General features: G+C 37.0%; 1 protein-coding gene across 14 annotated transcripts in view; it reads right to left on the reverse strand.

Annotated features, from left to right (window-relative positions):
• Window positions 1-18,949, reverse strand: part of LOC110463560 (CLIP-associating protein 1-like) — a 143,213-nt gene that overhangs the window by 85,796 nt on the left and 38,468 nt on the right. The window contains exon 1 of one of the 14 annotated variants that reach the window (XM_021518239.1): window positions 5,424-7,818. The exons of the other annotated variants lie outside the window; for them this stretch is intronic. Coding sequence (XP_021373914.1) covers window positions 5,424-5,592 — 169 coding nt within the window. The 5' untranslated portion in view covers window positions 5,593-7,818. Of the gene's footprint in view, window positions 1-5,423; window positions 7,819-18,949 lie in introns of those variants that run through there. 14 annotated transcript variants of the gene reach the window in all.

Consider the following 18,949-nt stretch of genomic DNA (forward strand, 5'->3'; position numbering starts at 1 on the left):
TTAAACACCATTCCAGCTTGAATTGAACTGGAATTATAGATACAGGTCTGTTTGTAAGCTTTAAGGTTAGAGATTGACCATCTATCTAAGATATCGTATGTAGATCTACCAACTATCTGTAAACAGAGTTTGGATGACAAAGACAATTCTGTATTACTCGTTGTAACTGTGATGTCACGGTAAACTTTAAGATCAAATTAACGTAAGATATGCTGGTGGAAGCACTGTCAGTGTGACCCAGATCCAATCGGTGGGAAATTAGCGTCGATTTAAATGTCGTATCGCCACCAAACATCCGAATTTTTTTATAGAGAAGGTTTTCAAATGAGAACATTCTACAGCACTACATGAAATGTAATCACGCTGTTATTTGCCATCAACCCTTTAATTTAACAATAACAGAGAGATATTGGGTAAACCTAAGCCCCAGATAACACTATATATAATCAGTGATCAATATTTCCCTCTGGCAAATCTCATCGTCCCCACGTATTATTGTTTTGGTTTTTTAAATAGAGCAAATTAAAGGACATGTTGACATCTGTTGTCTGACTCAACATGATCCATCATGAAATAGTCTCAACGAAATATTACACATGTCATGTAGTACTATATGAAAGCCTTTAACAGTATCATGCTTTGACTGAAAAATATGTGAAAATCTAAATATCTCGTTTTTGTAACTGAGAGCTACTTTTCTGATATCAATTGTCAATTTCAGGTCCTAGCAAACATTTGGAGCACAATGCTGAAACTATGTACTCATGAATACATTTATTTTTTTTGTTATGAAGTTTTGTCCAATAACATGGCGACTGGCTACATTTGGTCAGTGAGAATTAGTATATCTCCAGGCTGTCCCCATCACAGACCCTGGATGCCATACATACTGGGTATGATACCCCCACTTATCATCTAGAACAAATAATTTGTCTAAGATTTGTTAGCAGTGGTGATAAGTCGGGAACACTATGATCACCAATGCCTTGGCTGGTACCCAACAAAAAACCGTTACGACATCCCCCTAAGCCTGTTTGTTCCGAGTCGGAGATACCTGACGGTGGGCCACGATTCGACACTCAGGAATTATCAGGCGCCACTTCACCTATCACCCATTAGTAATATATCCCTTGATTACACCTCAACAACCCAAACTGATCCTTTCACCATATGCCACCACTGGCAGATATGTTTCTAGACTCGTTACCGTACAATTTATTTCAAAACAGTAAATGACATCTTTTGTATGTGGATACTATGTTAAATACTTGACATTTTAACTAATATCCCTCTGTCTTGGATGCCCACTTGTATAATACAGTGGCCCGGTATAATGCTTATAAACCTACACTCGGTCTACCCTGTCGATAATTAGCTGGCTGCACCCGTTATCTAATGGGGTGTAAGACCTCAATCATGACAGTTCCGCAAGTGTCAAGCGTGAAGATGTTGTCAGTATACCCACAAAACCACAGCCTGTCAATAGCGTTTTCTATACCGATACCTCCTACAATGTATTACATGTCGCGGAAATAATGAGGCCAAGAGATCTCACCCCTACAGGTATTACTGTGTCCCTGAAGTCATAAGGCCAAGAGATCTCACCCCTCCAGGTATTACTGTGTCCCTGAAGTCATAAGGCCAAGATATCCCACCCCTACAGGGATAACTGTGTCCCTGAAGTCATAAGGCCAAGAGATCTCACCCCTGCAGGTATTACTGTGTCCCTGAAGTCATAAGGCCAAGATATCCCACCCCTACAGGTATAACTGTGTCCCTGAAGTCATAAGGCCAAGCGATCTCACCCCTACAGGTATTACTGTGTCCCTGACGTCATAAGGCCAAGATATCCCACCCCTACAGGTATAACTGTGTCCCTGAAGTCATAAGGCCAAGAGATCTCACCCCTGCAGGTATTACTGTGTCCCTGAAGTCATAAGGCCAAGATATCCCACCCCTACAGGGATTACTGTGTCCCTGAAGTCATAAGGCCAAGAGATCTCACCCCTGCAGGTATTACTGTGTCCCTGAAGTCATAAGGCCAAGAGATCTCACCCCTACAGGGATTACTGTGTCCCTGAAGTCATAAGGCCAAGAGACCTCACCCCTACAGGTATTACTGTGTCCCTGAAGACATAAGGCCAAGAGATCTCACCCCTACAGGTATTACTGTGTCCCTCACCCCTACCTGGCATCTAATGTTCCTGAAGTCATGAGGCCAAGATGTCTAACCCCCTTCCAGGCATTGCTGTTTCCCTGAAGTCGTGAGGAAAAGACATCTTGCCCCTACCTGGCATCAAATATCTCTGAAGCCATGGGGCCAAGATGTATAAGCCAATACATCTCATCCCTAATGCACAGTACATGTTCCTGAAGTCATGAGGCCAGTTTGCCTCAATTTATCAACTAAGCCTGACATAACCGTTTTCTCCATTGAATTATAGGATCTTCACTTCTGAAAATTGCCTTCTGTCATGTTTGGCTGCCACAGGACACTACAAACAAGACACTCTGGCCTTGCACCCATTTTTATGCTGTTTTTGTTGGCAAACTTGCAATCTGCAAACAAGCTTTATAGAAATCTAAAGACAAAAATAACAACTTTTGTTTTACCATGGCAAGCACCAACAGCATTTGAAGTTGAAATGGTGAGGTTAATTGAAATGTGTGACAGATTCATCAAGGCAGTAGTAGGTTCATAACGTTAGTAGTAAGACCTTGAGCCTGTCACAGCATGGTGCCAGCGGTGTGGAATCTTCTGACAAGGTATGACCCTTGTACAACAAAATTATGCATTAAAAAAAGGCCAAGATCTTTAATCGGAGTACAAAACCCAGTTTCTGATAACACTAGAGCTTTAACTGATGGTAGTCAAATTTCAATTGATTATCAGTGATAAGGCGTGTACTATATTTCAACACTGAAGTATATACTAATACACTGTAGAATAGACCCACTGGCACATCTCCCAAGTTTTACCCTGGCGTTTTAATTATAAACCCAACGGCTGTATGTTAGAGTAAGCTAAACAGACAGCCAGCCCATCACCACACAGACTAATTTGATTACAAACCTAGGTGGTGGAAATATCAACATGAGAAAAACACCTATATTGATTTAAGTTTGATGACCCGGACATCTTCCACTTCATTGGTGACTTGAAAATATTGAATCCAGTAAATGTAAAAAAACAAACATTGATATTTGTCACCAGTGTAAACATTGATATTTGTCACCCGTGTTAACATTGATATTTGTCACCAGTGTTAACATTGATACTTGTCACCAGTGTAAACATCAATATTTGTCACCCGTGTTAACATTTATATTTGTCACCCGTGTTAACATTGATATTTGTCACCAGTGTAAACATCAATATTTGTCACCCGTGTTAACATTTATATTTGTCACCAGTATAAACATTGATATTTGTCACCCATGTTAACATTGATACTTGTCACCAGTGTTAACATTGATACTTGTCACCCGTGTTAACATTTATATTTATCACCCGTGTTAACATTGATATTTGTCACCAGTGTAAACATTGATATTTGTCACCAGTGTTAACATTGATATTTGTCACCCGTGTTAACCTTGATATTTGTCACCCGTGTTAACATAGATATTTGTCACCAGTGTAAACATTGATATTTGTTTGTCACCAGTGTTAACATTGATATTTGTCACCAGTGTTAACATTGATATTTGTCACCAGTGTAAACATTTATATTTGTCCCTAGTGTAAACATTGATATTTGTCACCCGTGTTAACATAGATATTTGTCACCAGTGTTAACATAGATATTTGTCACTAGGATTACCTATAGTTCTGTGAAGACATCAAAGTCTTAGATTATTTTATAATCTAGCTATGGAAAACGGAAACAAAGATTCTTTCCCCCAATAAATGAATTTTGATCATGCAATTAACAGCATATACATTTTATATTTTTGTTTTTACTGATCATTTCTGGATTACTTAAATCTATTACAGGGATTACTAAAACACCCTACCAATTAAAACAGCTGCTAACTTTTGAATATTTTATTAATATCCTGTAAGAATTTATACAGAGTAAAGCCAGCCCTACATGCCTATGCTAATTCTGGGCAGGTGAGACCGTTGAAAGCAGTACCTCAGGACAATTGAATATTGCACCGTTCCCCCAGGCTGCCTACAACTCTATCATACCTGGACAACGCCAGATATGTGTCCTAACCTTCACAGCAATGTCATTCCAGTTAGGTCTAATTGAGTCTGTTACACATTTGATTTGTAGTTATCAATGTCAATCACTGCGGGCCAACAACCAGCAGAACAAAAGCTTTGAAGCGTCCTTTGCACATTTTTGCGGCCATCGACGTTTCTATCACGTAATATGTCGCTGTTCTTAAATCCTTGTCAACAAAATGTATCAACACATATTCTATCATGCTAAAACTTCACATTTCTGCATAATTAATTTCCATGATTGATAATACAATAGTATATTATTCCATGAATATTCATGAATCATTTGATGTTTATTAACTCGCTTCCTTATTTGCATCAAAACATGCCCAATTACGCTAGTGAAGAACATTAGTTATGCAATTAGGTTTTCATCGTGATACTAAATTGGAATTAATCTTAATAACAGTGCAGATGACTAATTAAATATATATATATACATCAAAAACACTAACATGTGTATATATATTAATATATATACAATACACTACGAAGTATTTGTATGAATATATACTCTCGATATTACTATGTATATGTAAATATATATCTGATACATATGCGCCTGTGTACTTGATGTGCTGCGGATAAAGAAATGTTACAAGGCACACGTCTCTAAAATAAAACCAAGCAGATGTTTCTTTGAAGGTGCTAATTAATTAGCAGACAGATGCCGAAATTCTGGATGTGACGTTTATGTATGGGTAAACATGACCCTGGAGAAATCACAGCTTATTGTGTGTGGCTATACATAAGTATTGTAAAGGTCACCTGATCCCTAACTCATCCCTAAAACAGAAACCATTCCAAATGGTAAGATAGAAATCATCCTAGAAGAGTCAAATAGAAACCTATCTTGAGGGTCAGATAGAAACTATCACCAAGGGTCAGGGAGAAACCATCCCCAAGGGTCTGAGGTAAAATATCCCAAGGGTAACATAGAAACCATCACTGAGGGTCAGCAAGAATGTCACCAACGGTCAGCTAGAAACAATGCCTGAAGGTCAGTTAAAACCATTTCCCTATCGGTCAGTCAGGAATATATGGGTCAGTAATTAGCAGCCAAAACATTAGAACTGCAGACTACTTCGGATCTGAAAGCAACTTTGTCATCCACTTCATCACATAAACATTGACTATCATCTTGAATAAATTACTTTGAAATTCCTTGAAATATCATTATTGAACTTACTCTTTAATTTGGACGTCTTGGGTGTTTCTGGAAACTGGAAGACATTGTCATTTTCATCGATGTCTTCAAACAATTCCTTGAAGTCATCAAACGGCGATGTGTAGTGCATTAACGGTGATGACCAAAGGTCTCCGTTGAGTTCTTCAGAGGGGGATCGATCCGAACTCATTCTCCCTCACTCAGAAGCTTGACATTGATGAGAAATGCTATGATACCATTTTCTTTTTCATTTTTGCTTGAGCATCATAAATTTACCACCAACCATGTACGATACACTGAATCCAAAAATTTCATTGTGTCACCAGAAATCCTGTCGATGTGGAGCATATCCCATACATTAATTCCCGAATCACATTAATCCGACGTGAACATTAACCCGACAAAGAACTTCTCTGAACTGCTGTTCTCTGTACATCATTAATACATTACAAACTCTACGATGCAGAAGGAGAAACAATTTTGAACTTTTCACTTTTTACGATTTTTCACATTCTCCACATTTCACGGGCAATTTCATTGCACAACCACAGGTCTGAATGACATCTATCACGTACAGTGTCGGTGGATATCTCCATACAACACAGAATACACACACTTACTTCCAATGCTCTCACATACCTCTTATTACCAACCAGCACCATTTATCCATAATGTTAACACTGACAATATATATTTTTTCTTCTAAATTCCAATATTTTTTTAACCCTGGGTCAGCACTTGACTGACTTGTCTGCGTCACCGATATCTGACTAAACAAATAATCACATGTATACGGAAATGGATCGGCTCCAATTATGTTGGTGAGAAATTTAAACACAATCACTCATCTCCTGACATGATTATGAAACATTAGAGGGCGATATGGTATACTTATTTACAGTTCACCATGCCCCAGCGATCCACGACCGACGTGGACTGATGAAAATCTGGTATGTAAGGACATGATATATGAAAAGCTCCCTCCAATCTGTGTCCGTTTGATTATCCAGGTAAAACGGTATTGAACAAGGTCCGATACACAGTTCGCTGACAATGGTGGATTCCGACCTCAGGCCATGTTGAGGTTAGAGACATTTAATCCACTGGAATGGTGCCATGATTAGTATTTATACAGCACAGGGGCTTCTACACACGGTCACAGGTCCCCGTCCTCAGCACTCTATAGGCAGTTATACACACTATAGTAGATAACAGGTGTAGAAACTCAGTCACCAGTCACAGCACACACATGTCCAGTTGACTAATTAGTTAATGATCTAGTTGTAATTAGCACTGACCCGTATGGTCAGCTATAAGGAGTTAGATAAAGTTGGCCAGGTGTTGGGTAGGTCCACCCCCTAACATAGCTACCCTGTCACTGACTCGCCAGTGTTTGTATACAATCATTATACACACACATGTCCTCATCATTATACACCTGTCTTCATGTATACCTTCTGTGACGACTTGTCTACATGCACAGGTAAAGTACAGGTGTAACACACTACATCAACAAATCAATGACATTTCACCTGGCTGGAATCTTACTAGTAACCTGATAACCTTACGTACAATAGACACTCAAGTCATCACTGTAATGGTCAGCTGTACGAAGGTTAATCACGGGTACAGGTACGTCACAGGTGAAACACGGGTATACTCTTCAGGTTAACACATAGGTAATGAACAGAATTGCAATTAGTCCCCGAAAATCTGGAGAATTCCAATTTTCACCCGAGACACTAGTAATGCTGAATTTCAAAGATTCATAAATCGTATGTTAACTTTGAGGTAATAAAACAGTCGTTGTATCTCCACATTTCTTACCTGTAATGTCACAGGTGTTCATAGCATCACAATGAAAATTTTAACCAGGTCACTGAAAACTTGTCCTAAATTTCCTGTATCCTGGATCCAGGAGTGGTCAATTGACTGTTCACAAAGTGGACATCGTTGGACAGTCCTAAATAGGGCGGTAAATGAGACAGGAACTAGGCAGTGTTAAATGGTAGAGTCAGGTGTATCCCTGCGTGGCGATATTCCCTACCTGTCATCTCAGCCCAGGCATATCACACACCTGTCATAACTGTTGCAGTATTACTCAGGTGGAGAAAAACAGGTTCAAATGTCAGCTGGCATTACGAAAAGCATAAATCCTGCAAATTATTCCACAGCACCTAAAGGTTTCCCTTCTCCTCAACACAGTGTTAGGAACGTCAGCTATGCTATAGCTATATAGCCAGCACACTTACCAGTATATTTGAAATATTTTGAATTGAAAATTAAACTAACGGCAGGATGCTTTCTCCATAATTCAAGTGTTACACGTACATTCCCAGACTTTACACTACAACGGGACTTAAACATTCCCAGACCAAACACATGTGAGACTTGTCTTATGGTGTTACACAATATACGATAAAAACTATTTTGAAGTTCGTCCTTGACCTTGAAGCATGACATCCTTTCTCTCAACGAAAACCGCTGATGTCACACACAGTCACATGTGACGACCCTCATTTGCATAATAACACCCCGCGAGGTAATTATGTACATCGTATCTGTCGGATCAAAGTGAGTTTTTAATGTTGCCCAGTCAGGGCGTATGTATGTCACTTCAATAAGATAACCTGTACTTTTTACACAGCACTGCTTCCTCGGTACAAAGAGTCAGTATAACACGCTCGCAGTGTTACTCTCAACATACAAAGAGACAGGAACATTATTCTTAGAAGTGTAAACATTGACTCAATAACAAATCCAAACAGTGTCCAAAAATTACATAACATTTTACTTCAAGTTAAATATTTGTTTTAAACGAAATTTGAAGAAAAAAATTGTGAATTAATCACAAGCCTTTTTACTGTCTTTATAATTTATCATATTTTTTCATCAGTCTCGTTTGTATTTCTGCCTGTAGAGGAATGTTTACAGTGCCTGTATTAAGATCTAGAACAGGTTTATTACATGGCTTAACCCAGACAGGTTCATTATACTTTAATCACTTTCTATGTATAGAATATGGGACAGCTATATGTAAATTGGCTGTAATTTTGTGAACAACAAGGAATAGACCACCTAGCTGCCAGATATTGGATAATGAGTTTTCCCATCAAGCCCCAAACCAGCTGTAAAGATGTCCCTTGTCTAAGGCCCCAGAATATGGACAAAAGGGGACACAGCCCCAGCAGGTGAATTGTTACACCTGACAAGTGTCCATGATACAAGATTTAGCTTCAACAGAGTACAGACAAGCACTGAACACGAAGAAATGTCAACCATGTGTTTAAACTATTCCTACAAGCAATGGATGAAACTGTACGGCATGGTATTGTAGTTACAAGCGATTATTGGGGCATTAGACATTAAATCTGTACCCTTGAGGGCGGAGAGACGAACTTAGCGCGCGTTACCTCCACAAAGAGACTGAGATACCTTTAGATAGGTCAAAAATAGGGACAAATCTTACCTATAGATAAACGGGTCGAAAAAAGACCACAGATACTTCCTTAAATTAACTCAAATCAACTCATATTTCTGTGCATCAAAATGAATTGGACAATCAGTTTTTTTATATTTAATATGGAAATTTTTTGGGGGGATAAAATTACCACTCAACCACATGTGAAATGAAAAGATAAGATCTAAATGTATTCCTAAATTTTCCGATTAGACTTGACAAGGGTGACCAATGTAAGAGCACATCACAATATCTGGTTAGGGTCTAGTTTCATCATAATATGTAACACTAGAACTGATTTCTTCAATAAGTACACCGGACACACCATCACTAGTGGTCTCAAGTTTCACCGACTAGTACAGCAAAGCACAACAACTTATTTTTACTTTTTTTTCCACTAGCTTGCATTGTATGTATATTATCTGCTCTCGTGAAAACTGTCATAAAATCTGCAAAATCATTGTGTACCAGCGGATCTTGATTTGTAAGTGTCTTGTTTAAGTCATTCACCCCTGAAGACACATTTGAACTCTTCCAATTCAAAGATTGGATTAGTGCATTATGAAATTTCAGGGGTGATTGAGTTAACTGAGTGACGCAAGGACTAACAGCTGCAGGTTCTACAACGGGAACGAAATGGAGATAAAAACGAACATATGGCAAACACTATTATTAGGCTATGACTTAGCAATCATAATTTTACTAGGGAAAAAAATACAGCAGAATGTTGACTTGTGACCAAATTATGTTTTTTTATTGAGCAAGCAAGCATGCAATCTTACATATCTCAACACCAAAATGATTGACCTTGAGTTTAATTGTCCTTGTATACGTGTCCGTGTCCGAGCCGGGATGGTCAATGATTGATAGACTGTTTTAACCCTGACCTCAGTCACCTCATCACAGCTTAGTTGACATTCTGACTGTGTGTAATTGTTGCATTGGGCGGGGCTACCGTAGGTACAGTACTTTGACCGTGTAGGTCTATACAGATGAATACTGGGTATATAGATGACAAGGCCATATTTACTATCATGTCCCTAATACAAATGTCATCAAGTTTTGAATGTTATAAAATAGAATGCAACATATATATACAGAATAAAGGCTTTCCAGTTTGTTCAATGAAACCTTGACCAACGTTCAAGATCACAGGGGTCATATGTTTTGAACTCTTTAAATAACTTCTAAATGAAAAGATACTAATAAAGTTTGTCTAAATGAATGACCTTGGCCAACTTTGAAAGTAGCATGAGTATATATAATAAGTGAAAATCCCCTAGCAACAAAGGCAAGGGTCCAGAGTAATGAAATCTAAACAGTTGTTTTAATAGCTTTGGCCTGAACCTACTTTGAAGGTCACAGATGTGATGTGCTTGCTAACAGATTGAATGAAAGATGAACAATACGGGCCCATTTGGCCTGCTATTATGACACTAACGTCACACTATCAATGGAACTGGTACTATAAATAGAATTGGTATTATGATATCAAGCTATAAATAGAACTGGTACAGTGCTGACCGGCCACTGATCTTAACAATCAGGAAGTAACTCAAAGAACAATCTGAACAAATCATTCGCATGTAGTTTTCAATGGTTCATCAGTTGAACCGATTCTTTTTTCCTGGATATGTGTTCACACTGTCCATCGAACTTGCAGGACATTTACTTCTTGTAGAAATAGTAACACATATTGTTTTCATATCGGTTTATCAGCGTAACACAGATATGTGTTGGGCGGGGTATATCTAGATCTATATTGACTGATATGCCATACCCGGTCACCAGGTACATGTATACTGACAGGTCTGTCAGCATCTCAGTAATAATCAACCCCATCACAAAAGGCTCAGTGGGCCTGTAACTGCTGCTTTAAATAGCACCACATATAAAACCTGAAAATCGCCTGCGAAACGTATCATTTCAAATATGTAAACATATTTTTGAACCATAACAATAGGCCTGGATAAGACAATATAAAACGCTTGATTACCGAGACCTGATCTTTTCACCCTCGGTTTAGATTGACTTTTGAAATGTTTCAGTCCGTGAAGTTCTCTGTAAGCTAGCATGTCAGTGCTGCCAACCGGCAGGAACATGCCTGTCTTGTGTTTTTATCTCTGCTGGAGGTCTACCGTTCCATGTGAGCAGCATGTGCGGAAAGCATGCGTAATTGGTCTCTGTTTACAGTAACAAAACGCTCGGCTCTACACAAACTCACCGCAGAATGCAAACCCAAGATGTGCACTTAAAAACTGTGTGTTCATCCCTCACACATTGACAGGTGTTTAGAAACAAGTATCGTATTTCTGTTTTTGCACACACAAAAGAAAGACATGCAGATTTGATATCTTCTCGTTACTTTTTTTTTGTGTATTATTTTTCAATTACTTTTTGTTCACTGAAAACCATAATTATAACCACAAGGCATCACATGTACATGTATATATATAAACCTTTGAATGGATATACAAGTATATGTCTATTAAGTTAGCAAACGTAACAAACCAGAACGTAATAAATTTTATTTCGTGCACGCATTGCATTCTTTCTCAGCTGGCACACTGGTTTTTGCTGCTTCGCATTTTGAATTTACTATTTGGAGGCTGCAGGCTGATCTTCTTCTTCCATTTCAATCGTCTGGTCCATTTTAACTTAAAGATGGACATGTTTCTCTGTTCTAACTTCCAGTAAGTTTCTCAATGTTTTGAGATGAAAGTGTATTTAGTACAATATTCCTCCGAAAGGAGTCAACATATCACAGCAAGTCAATGACCTTGGCTGGTTAATCAGAGCGTAATAATCCTCTTATATGTATGAATAGGGCACATCAGGAAAAGTGTGGAATTCTATAGGCTTAATTATAATATCACAATCCTAGGGACCAGTGTTAATCCACCTGTATTATGATAAATTTAATTTACTGCATGTCTCAAATCCCTTCATTCTCGAAAAGAAGCAAATCAGCAATGCCTTATAATAGTTCTCTTTATCAGGGAAGTAATTCTTTAATTCCTTATAGAGTCAAAATAGGCCAATCGTTCATTGAACTAAACGAAATATCTCCACAGCTCAAATCTGTAACATCTAACTTCTAGCCAAGGGATTGCTGATTAGTGTATGTATTGAAGCCTTGGGGAGAAGACGATCCTTGGTTTATTTGAATGAATGTATCAAGAGATTTGTATAGTAGATTACATTGATAATCTGAGAGCAGCACATTTTTCATATTTTTGCGAGGATTTTTTTTTATTCATGCTTTGACTTCTAGATGATACTCTATAATAAAATTGATAAAAAAAATCATAAATTAAAAAATAAAAAAGTTCTGTTGAAAATTTCGCCCATTTTATGACACACTTTAAAATCTTCTTTATCTATTTTATAGAAGTTGCTTGAAGGCACTTTATTTTCACCCATTCAGCTCTGTAAACATATTCCTCAATCGCGTTCATCATCTTTCTCGAGATTTGAATCTGTGTCGTGTATGTCTCTCTACCATACCTGAGAATACACCTCACTACATCTCGGATCAAGGTGATCCAGCTTCCAGGTCAAACACAAAATATATATTTTATTTTAAGTCCATAAAAAAAATGTCGCCATTGTCACAACTCACATAAAAACCGCCCATTAAACTAGTTTGTACAAATGGACAGCCATCATTACGAAGTCATGATTGTGGTTATTCTTGTTCAGGTCAACTTATAGTATAACACCTATGGAGTAAAGCGGGGAATATTCATGTCACCCAATGTTAAATAGATTCGATTCCATTTAGGAAACCTATTTTTACACCTGTACTCCCGAGCTAGGTGATTAGAATACTAAATTGTACTAACACAGTACGTGGAAGTTTTGAGGGCTCATTATTATTCTATAGTATATGTACGCATAAAGGAAACGGAGATATTTACAACCATGTATATAAATATATTGTCACACTGCCAAAATTTCAGGCAAAAGTTGACTCAGTAAAATTTTCCTGAAATATATATCTATATATGTATATTTCAAAGGCTGGTAAGAGATAAACAATACCTGTTAAATTATTTTAGGACCTCCTTTATTTGATATTGACAAAAGTTATTTCCGACACCACAGTCAAACCTGCACAACCAGCAATACTGGGTACAAATGTTTGTAAAATGCTTAAGATTTCATATATAGATTTAATTGTATACACAATCTTTTTAAATATAAATGTCAAAATATAGATGAAATTCTAAGAAAAAATTAACATAAATAGATATCAACATATATCTTTTTCAGCATCTGTAATAATAAAACCAAATCATGATAATAGATTATTGCAAAAAAATAAAATGTTCCACCAGTCCTACCTGATGGCATCTGGTTATAAAACATTTGCATGTCTATCAAATTTATCTGGGTAAAAGATTTATCTGGGTAAAAGTAATTTAATGTTCGTTTCAAAAAATATTTGTAGGTTCCCTATCTTTCATCTTTATTTCCGATGATATTGTCATGCAAAATCGACCAGACAAACACTTGACTTGCTCGACAACTCCCAAATCATATCTAATCCTCAAAGTTTTCAAATACATTAAATTAGAATTCTCTTGCTGAAAATCAGGAAATCAAAACAAAAATCTACGTGTATGCTTTGAAATAGAGTGAAATGTATTTCAACATTTACAGTTTACAGATATCTGATCATTTAACGATGTATATGAAGTAATATACACCAAAAACCTATCATTTTTGTGCGACCAGCAATTTTAGTGATTTCATCGTAAAAGTTACGTCAAAAACTGTGATTTTAGTTTCGTCGATCTAACAGATGCTAGAAGTTTTTGATTTGATGGCTAAATTATTAATCTAGTGTTGATTGAACATCAACACTTCAACAGGCAAATTTGATTTTTTTTGTTCTATGTTATTCATTGGGTAAAATTTCTAGACAATATCTGGAAATCTTCTGTTTATTTAATATATTTTCACAATATGGTATCGATGTTTATAGCTTATAATTGCAAATTATTGGTATATATGTTTTTACAATATTGAGCTTATGTCACTCAGAAACACCTACAGAAGATGTTTCTTATTTAAATTCACAAATTACAGATCTTTAACAGAAAACATGCAAAGCACATTAATTAGTCAAAATTAACAAAACTCTGTTTAAATTGATTTACATTTTATTAAACTGTCAATCTACAAAACAAGAAGTGTCTTTAATTCTATAATCAAATTAAATTTTTAACTTTTTATTTCTTTTTAAATTTGAATCCAAATATTGCCATTTCCCTCCACTTCTCTTCAACAACACACAAATTCTGTTCACTGTAACAGTTGATGGTACCTAATACTTAATGTTGTGAAAACAAACCTCGTTTAGACTTCTAAATAACCTGTTTTTAAAACCTGAAGGGTATCAGGTGTGACACACAACCCAGTATGTAAATGAACACGTAAGGAAAGTGTGCCTATATATAATGGAAGGTCAGGTTTCAGTGCCAACATCCTGCTGACCCTGGTCTGACAGATATTACCATATATCTTGTGATCAAACACAAACCACACAGGTAAACATTATGATTAGCCTCCACATTTTATGGTAAACATTTTGTTTAGGTGGACGTTTAGTCTGGTCACTCGCTGGTCAGTGTATGGTCAAGTCCACAGAAATTACCTGGACATTAGGATGCATGCTGTCTAATTTTCTGGCCAGCAGGCACACCGTTTAGACCAAGTGAAGCAGATAATACCATATCATGGTCAGTTAATGCTGTCCATTTGTACAGTACTGGTCATCAGTAACTAAAGTGATCACTCTGTGTCTCAATTGTAAACAGCCTTGGGCACAGATTAACCTGCTGTGTTACCTAATACCATTACTGCCTCCTAAAGAGGTCAACAGGTTAAATTACTAACCCTATACACACACAATGTTAGCCAACCTGGAAATAATTATATAGCAATAAACTGAAATTTGTTTTAATCATTTACAAACTTTCAAACAGAAATTCAGTTTGTTGATGCACCCGAACAACCAATTTATGAAAAATCATGAGGCAGGTACCTTTAAAATAAATGCGAAGAATAAATATAGTCTGTTCTATCTGAACTCATACATATACCAACTGCCACTGTATTTATCAGGATTACAACATGGACAGCTTGTATTATAAACAAAGTGCAGTAGTTAAGTTTAGCTGCAGGCAAACTAATTTTAAATCTACATCGTAGGTAAGCCAGATGGCATGAAGAATCCAGCCCACAGGTAGGAACCAGGTCCAAATCAACATGAAAAACACCCTCGAGTTTCAATAAATCAATTATTTCTATTCATCACCTTATCTGATAAATGTATCGCCCATTAAAAGCAAAGTGCCCATAAAGTTGGTCTGGATGAAAAATTTGGTCACTTTACTGTTAGTGATAGGACAGGGGGCTTTGTTGGCCTAATCAGAGAGCCCCTAAACATGGATCTGGACTTAGGTCGGCTTACCAGACAATCTGTCCCCTGCTCGACACATTGTTGGCAATTGCCAGTCCCCAATATCTCTGAAATATCGCCCAAAGATCTCGACCATCCAACGTCTATAATCTCTATACAAATACAAAATTCACTTTATTTTCCATTCTATAACGACACACTATCAAAAGAATTTTCAGAAGATTATTTTTCCATAAAATCACTACCTTGGTAGCGCAAGGAAAGAGCTGCTTCTTTCATAATACGAAATCGTGATGAACAGAAATTGTAATAGACAGTTAAACTGTGATATCAATTCTACACATGTTGAAATATATTCTAATCTTTGTAAATATCATTTCAGTTTTAATAAGGTAGTAGAAATTGAACACACCCTTCAAGTTAAAACCTAAGGCTGAATGCTTGAGTTTTGGATCAGAACTTGTCCAGCTGATTTGGAAATAGAAAAGCCAATTTGTGTTCGTGCTGCATTCCCCACTGAACACATTAGTCTGGCCCGTGTCAAAGGAACAGAGGGTCCACTGTGGGTTTGTAGGGGAAGCGGGTGAGAGACAGGGCGGAAACCATGCACACAAGGAAAGGGTTACAATCTGTATATCTAAACATGCGACTGCTGAATTTATCATCTAAAGTTAGAATTTACATCATGACAAGTATTGTGACCAGACAAAATGTAACGACACCAGTTAGGGAAACCAGTAGGTAATGAGCAGGCATGCCATGTAAGATGGGAAGTATTAATGCTGTACAAGGAAGTAGAAAGTCTGTTTAGTCAACTTCCTAGACAGATCATGTTAGGCACCATACATACAGGGTCCCAAATGACTAGAAAACTGCAAACATAATTTGCATTTGCCGCAAATTCATGAGATAAAATCGTTATAAAAAAAGGACCTCTTCACTAACCCCTGTATACAAATGCAATAGACATCAAAAAGTTCTCACAACCCCCAATACATGTAAATGACATGTCTGTATGTTATTTTTCAAGTCATGCATCCATACAAAACCTCTGAATTTTATTAAAAGAAAAAATTATATTTCAGCATAAATTTACGATGACTTGAAAAACTGTTTGATGACTTTTTTGGGAGGGGTTTCATATTTCTAAATTACTTCACTAAAAAGCTGACATATGATACTTAATGCATTCATTTACAGCCCATCTCTTTTTTAATGGGCGAAAGATCACAAGAAACTTGTTTAGTAGATGTGGGTATATTATTTTTGTACAGTCCTCAGTGCCCAGCATCTCTAGAACCTGTGCTGAAGGGAATAACAACTTTATACCAACACCTGGGGGTCAGTAGCACTAAAATTATTGGATAGAGTTACACTTCAGTTTGTAAATAAACAAACTAAGTATTTTTGTTTACTATTTGTGAATATTTCCCATTAAAGCTATCTCACTTCAATACCATATACATACTGCATCTCAACTCATTCATCTCTACATTTTTAAATTGGACTTGTTCAGTCTTTAATTTGGTGAGGTTCAAATGTGACTTTAGGGTTGAATGGGTTAATTCGACCCCAGATACCTACAGTAGGTATTTTAGCAGACCCTTGAGAGCATGTTCTTGACTCCCTAAAGCTAGCTTAAGATTGTTCGGCATGAAAGGACAAGTCTATTTGACATGTGTTTTGACCCTTTTAATTTCAGGGGAAATGTTATTTGACTTCTGAAATATAGTGAAATGTCAAGTGTTAACTGAAATCTCTGATACAATATCTCAATTCAACTCAGATTTAAAGTTGGTTACCAGTAATGTCAACATTGGGTTTAAGTAGTAGGATTATACAAAGTCACTTAAATTCATAACCTTTCCAACAAATTCCCATTCAAAGAAACACATAATTCAATGTTGGTACAACTCAAAGTCCTGCTAACTCAGTGAAAACTTTCTGATCTATTTAACTCATTCACCCCTGAAGACTTATTTGAACTCTTCCAATTCAAAGATTGGAATAGTCTATTATACAATCTCAGGGGTGAATGAGTTAAAGGTCTCTACACCTTCATCCCTAATCCTATCAGAGTTCCGCTAACACTGTCACATCAACATTAGACGGTCGGTTTGAAAAACAGAATACATTTCACAGTCAAACTAACATAATTTGTATAAACAGCACAGGCGGTACCTAAGTCCCACGACAGACACGTCTGTGTCCCTGGGGGCTGGATCCTCCCTTACTGTATAATGACGGGGTATGCTGAGCGTTAAACAGTGCGGATTGTTTGTGCTCACAGTGTTGTGTAAGTGATGTTGGTACGACACAGTATCCCCCTTTGTGGGGACTCTCAGACCTGTTAGGTAACCCAAGGTAAACACATTCGTCTAGTGACGCACCATCACAATCTACCACAAACTGGAGACTTACTTTTTTAAAAGTGGCAATCAAAAACCACTTAAAGATTCCATTTTTTTTTTTTTTAAATGAGACAGGTCATATAATATGCAGCTGAGAAAATAAATGCCAAAATTCCAATACCTTTACAGAACATTATTTCGACAACATCAGATTGTAATAGTTGGTCTGGGGACTCAATAGAGTTATTGTTTTATTTTTTCTCTCTCTTTTTGTCATCCATTATAGGGGTGAAATAATCACAGTACAAGGCTTACTATAGAATATACACCTCAAGAGCCAAAACCAATTCTGGGCAAAAATTGATTTGCCGGTGAAGCTGATACAAATATTGAACTATTTTTTTCCCCTATATACAATATTAGTTACACCATTGGATAACAAGCCATTTGGATTTATATGTCTCGCCTGTGCCTCGTTTTGACCATCAATGCACATGTCAAGTTTGGTTGGTCTAGCACTTTTAAAGTTTCAGAGAAACTAACTTAAGTGCAAAAACTTAATGTTGATGGAGATGCTGACAAAGTCAATGGACCATGAAAGGTAGGCCGCATCCAGCATTCGATGCATGGGTTGAGATGTACTACCTAAGATGCATCAATGGTCCAAGTTTGATTGGTGTAGCACTTATACTTTCAGTGAAACTAACTTGAACACAAAATCTTAATGTTGACCGCAGATCACACACAATCCATGTGTGTAAGATTTTGCAACACCCTAAGTCTCGCTTCCGCTATTTCGTGGTGACTAGACAAAAACTGTATACTAACAGATACAAAATATTTACATGAACCTGGAGACTAATACTACTTGACATTGTATTCCCTCAGACCCACTTCTATAGAATTATGTCCATGTAGGTCAAATACTGTTTCCTTTCTTTAGAAATAGGTCAAAATAGGTCAAATACAGATCTACGTAGATCCGAACAATTGAGGAAAATACCAATATGATGATGCGTTATTTACGAGAGGAGGGATTACGACCTGCTACACAGAAAGTGGGCCAAACAGGTACAATAAACTAATGTTATATTCATATCTCCACACAACCCGACACACTTACCTGGCCGTGTTATATAATGACACAATCTTATCTGAGTTTTATCTCAGAATGATAACATTTAGAGAAAAAAATACAAGATTTCAAAATCAAGGTAATATTTCTTTTTCAATTCCATGCACCTGGATCCAGTGAAAATTGGCTGGAATCCAGGCATTGGAGAAAGAGATACCATAATGACCTAAG

This window comes from Mizuhopecten yessoensis, unplaced genomic scaffold (assembly GCF_002113885.1).
Source record: "Mizuhopecten yessoensis strain PY_sf001 unplaced genomic scaffold, ASM211388v2 scaffold10917, whole genome shotgun sequence".
In the NCBI taxonomy this organism is placed as follows: Eukaryota; Metazoa; Mollusca; class Bivalvia; order Pectinida; family Pectinidae; genus Mizuhopecten; species Mizuhopecten yessoensis.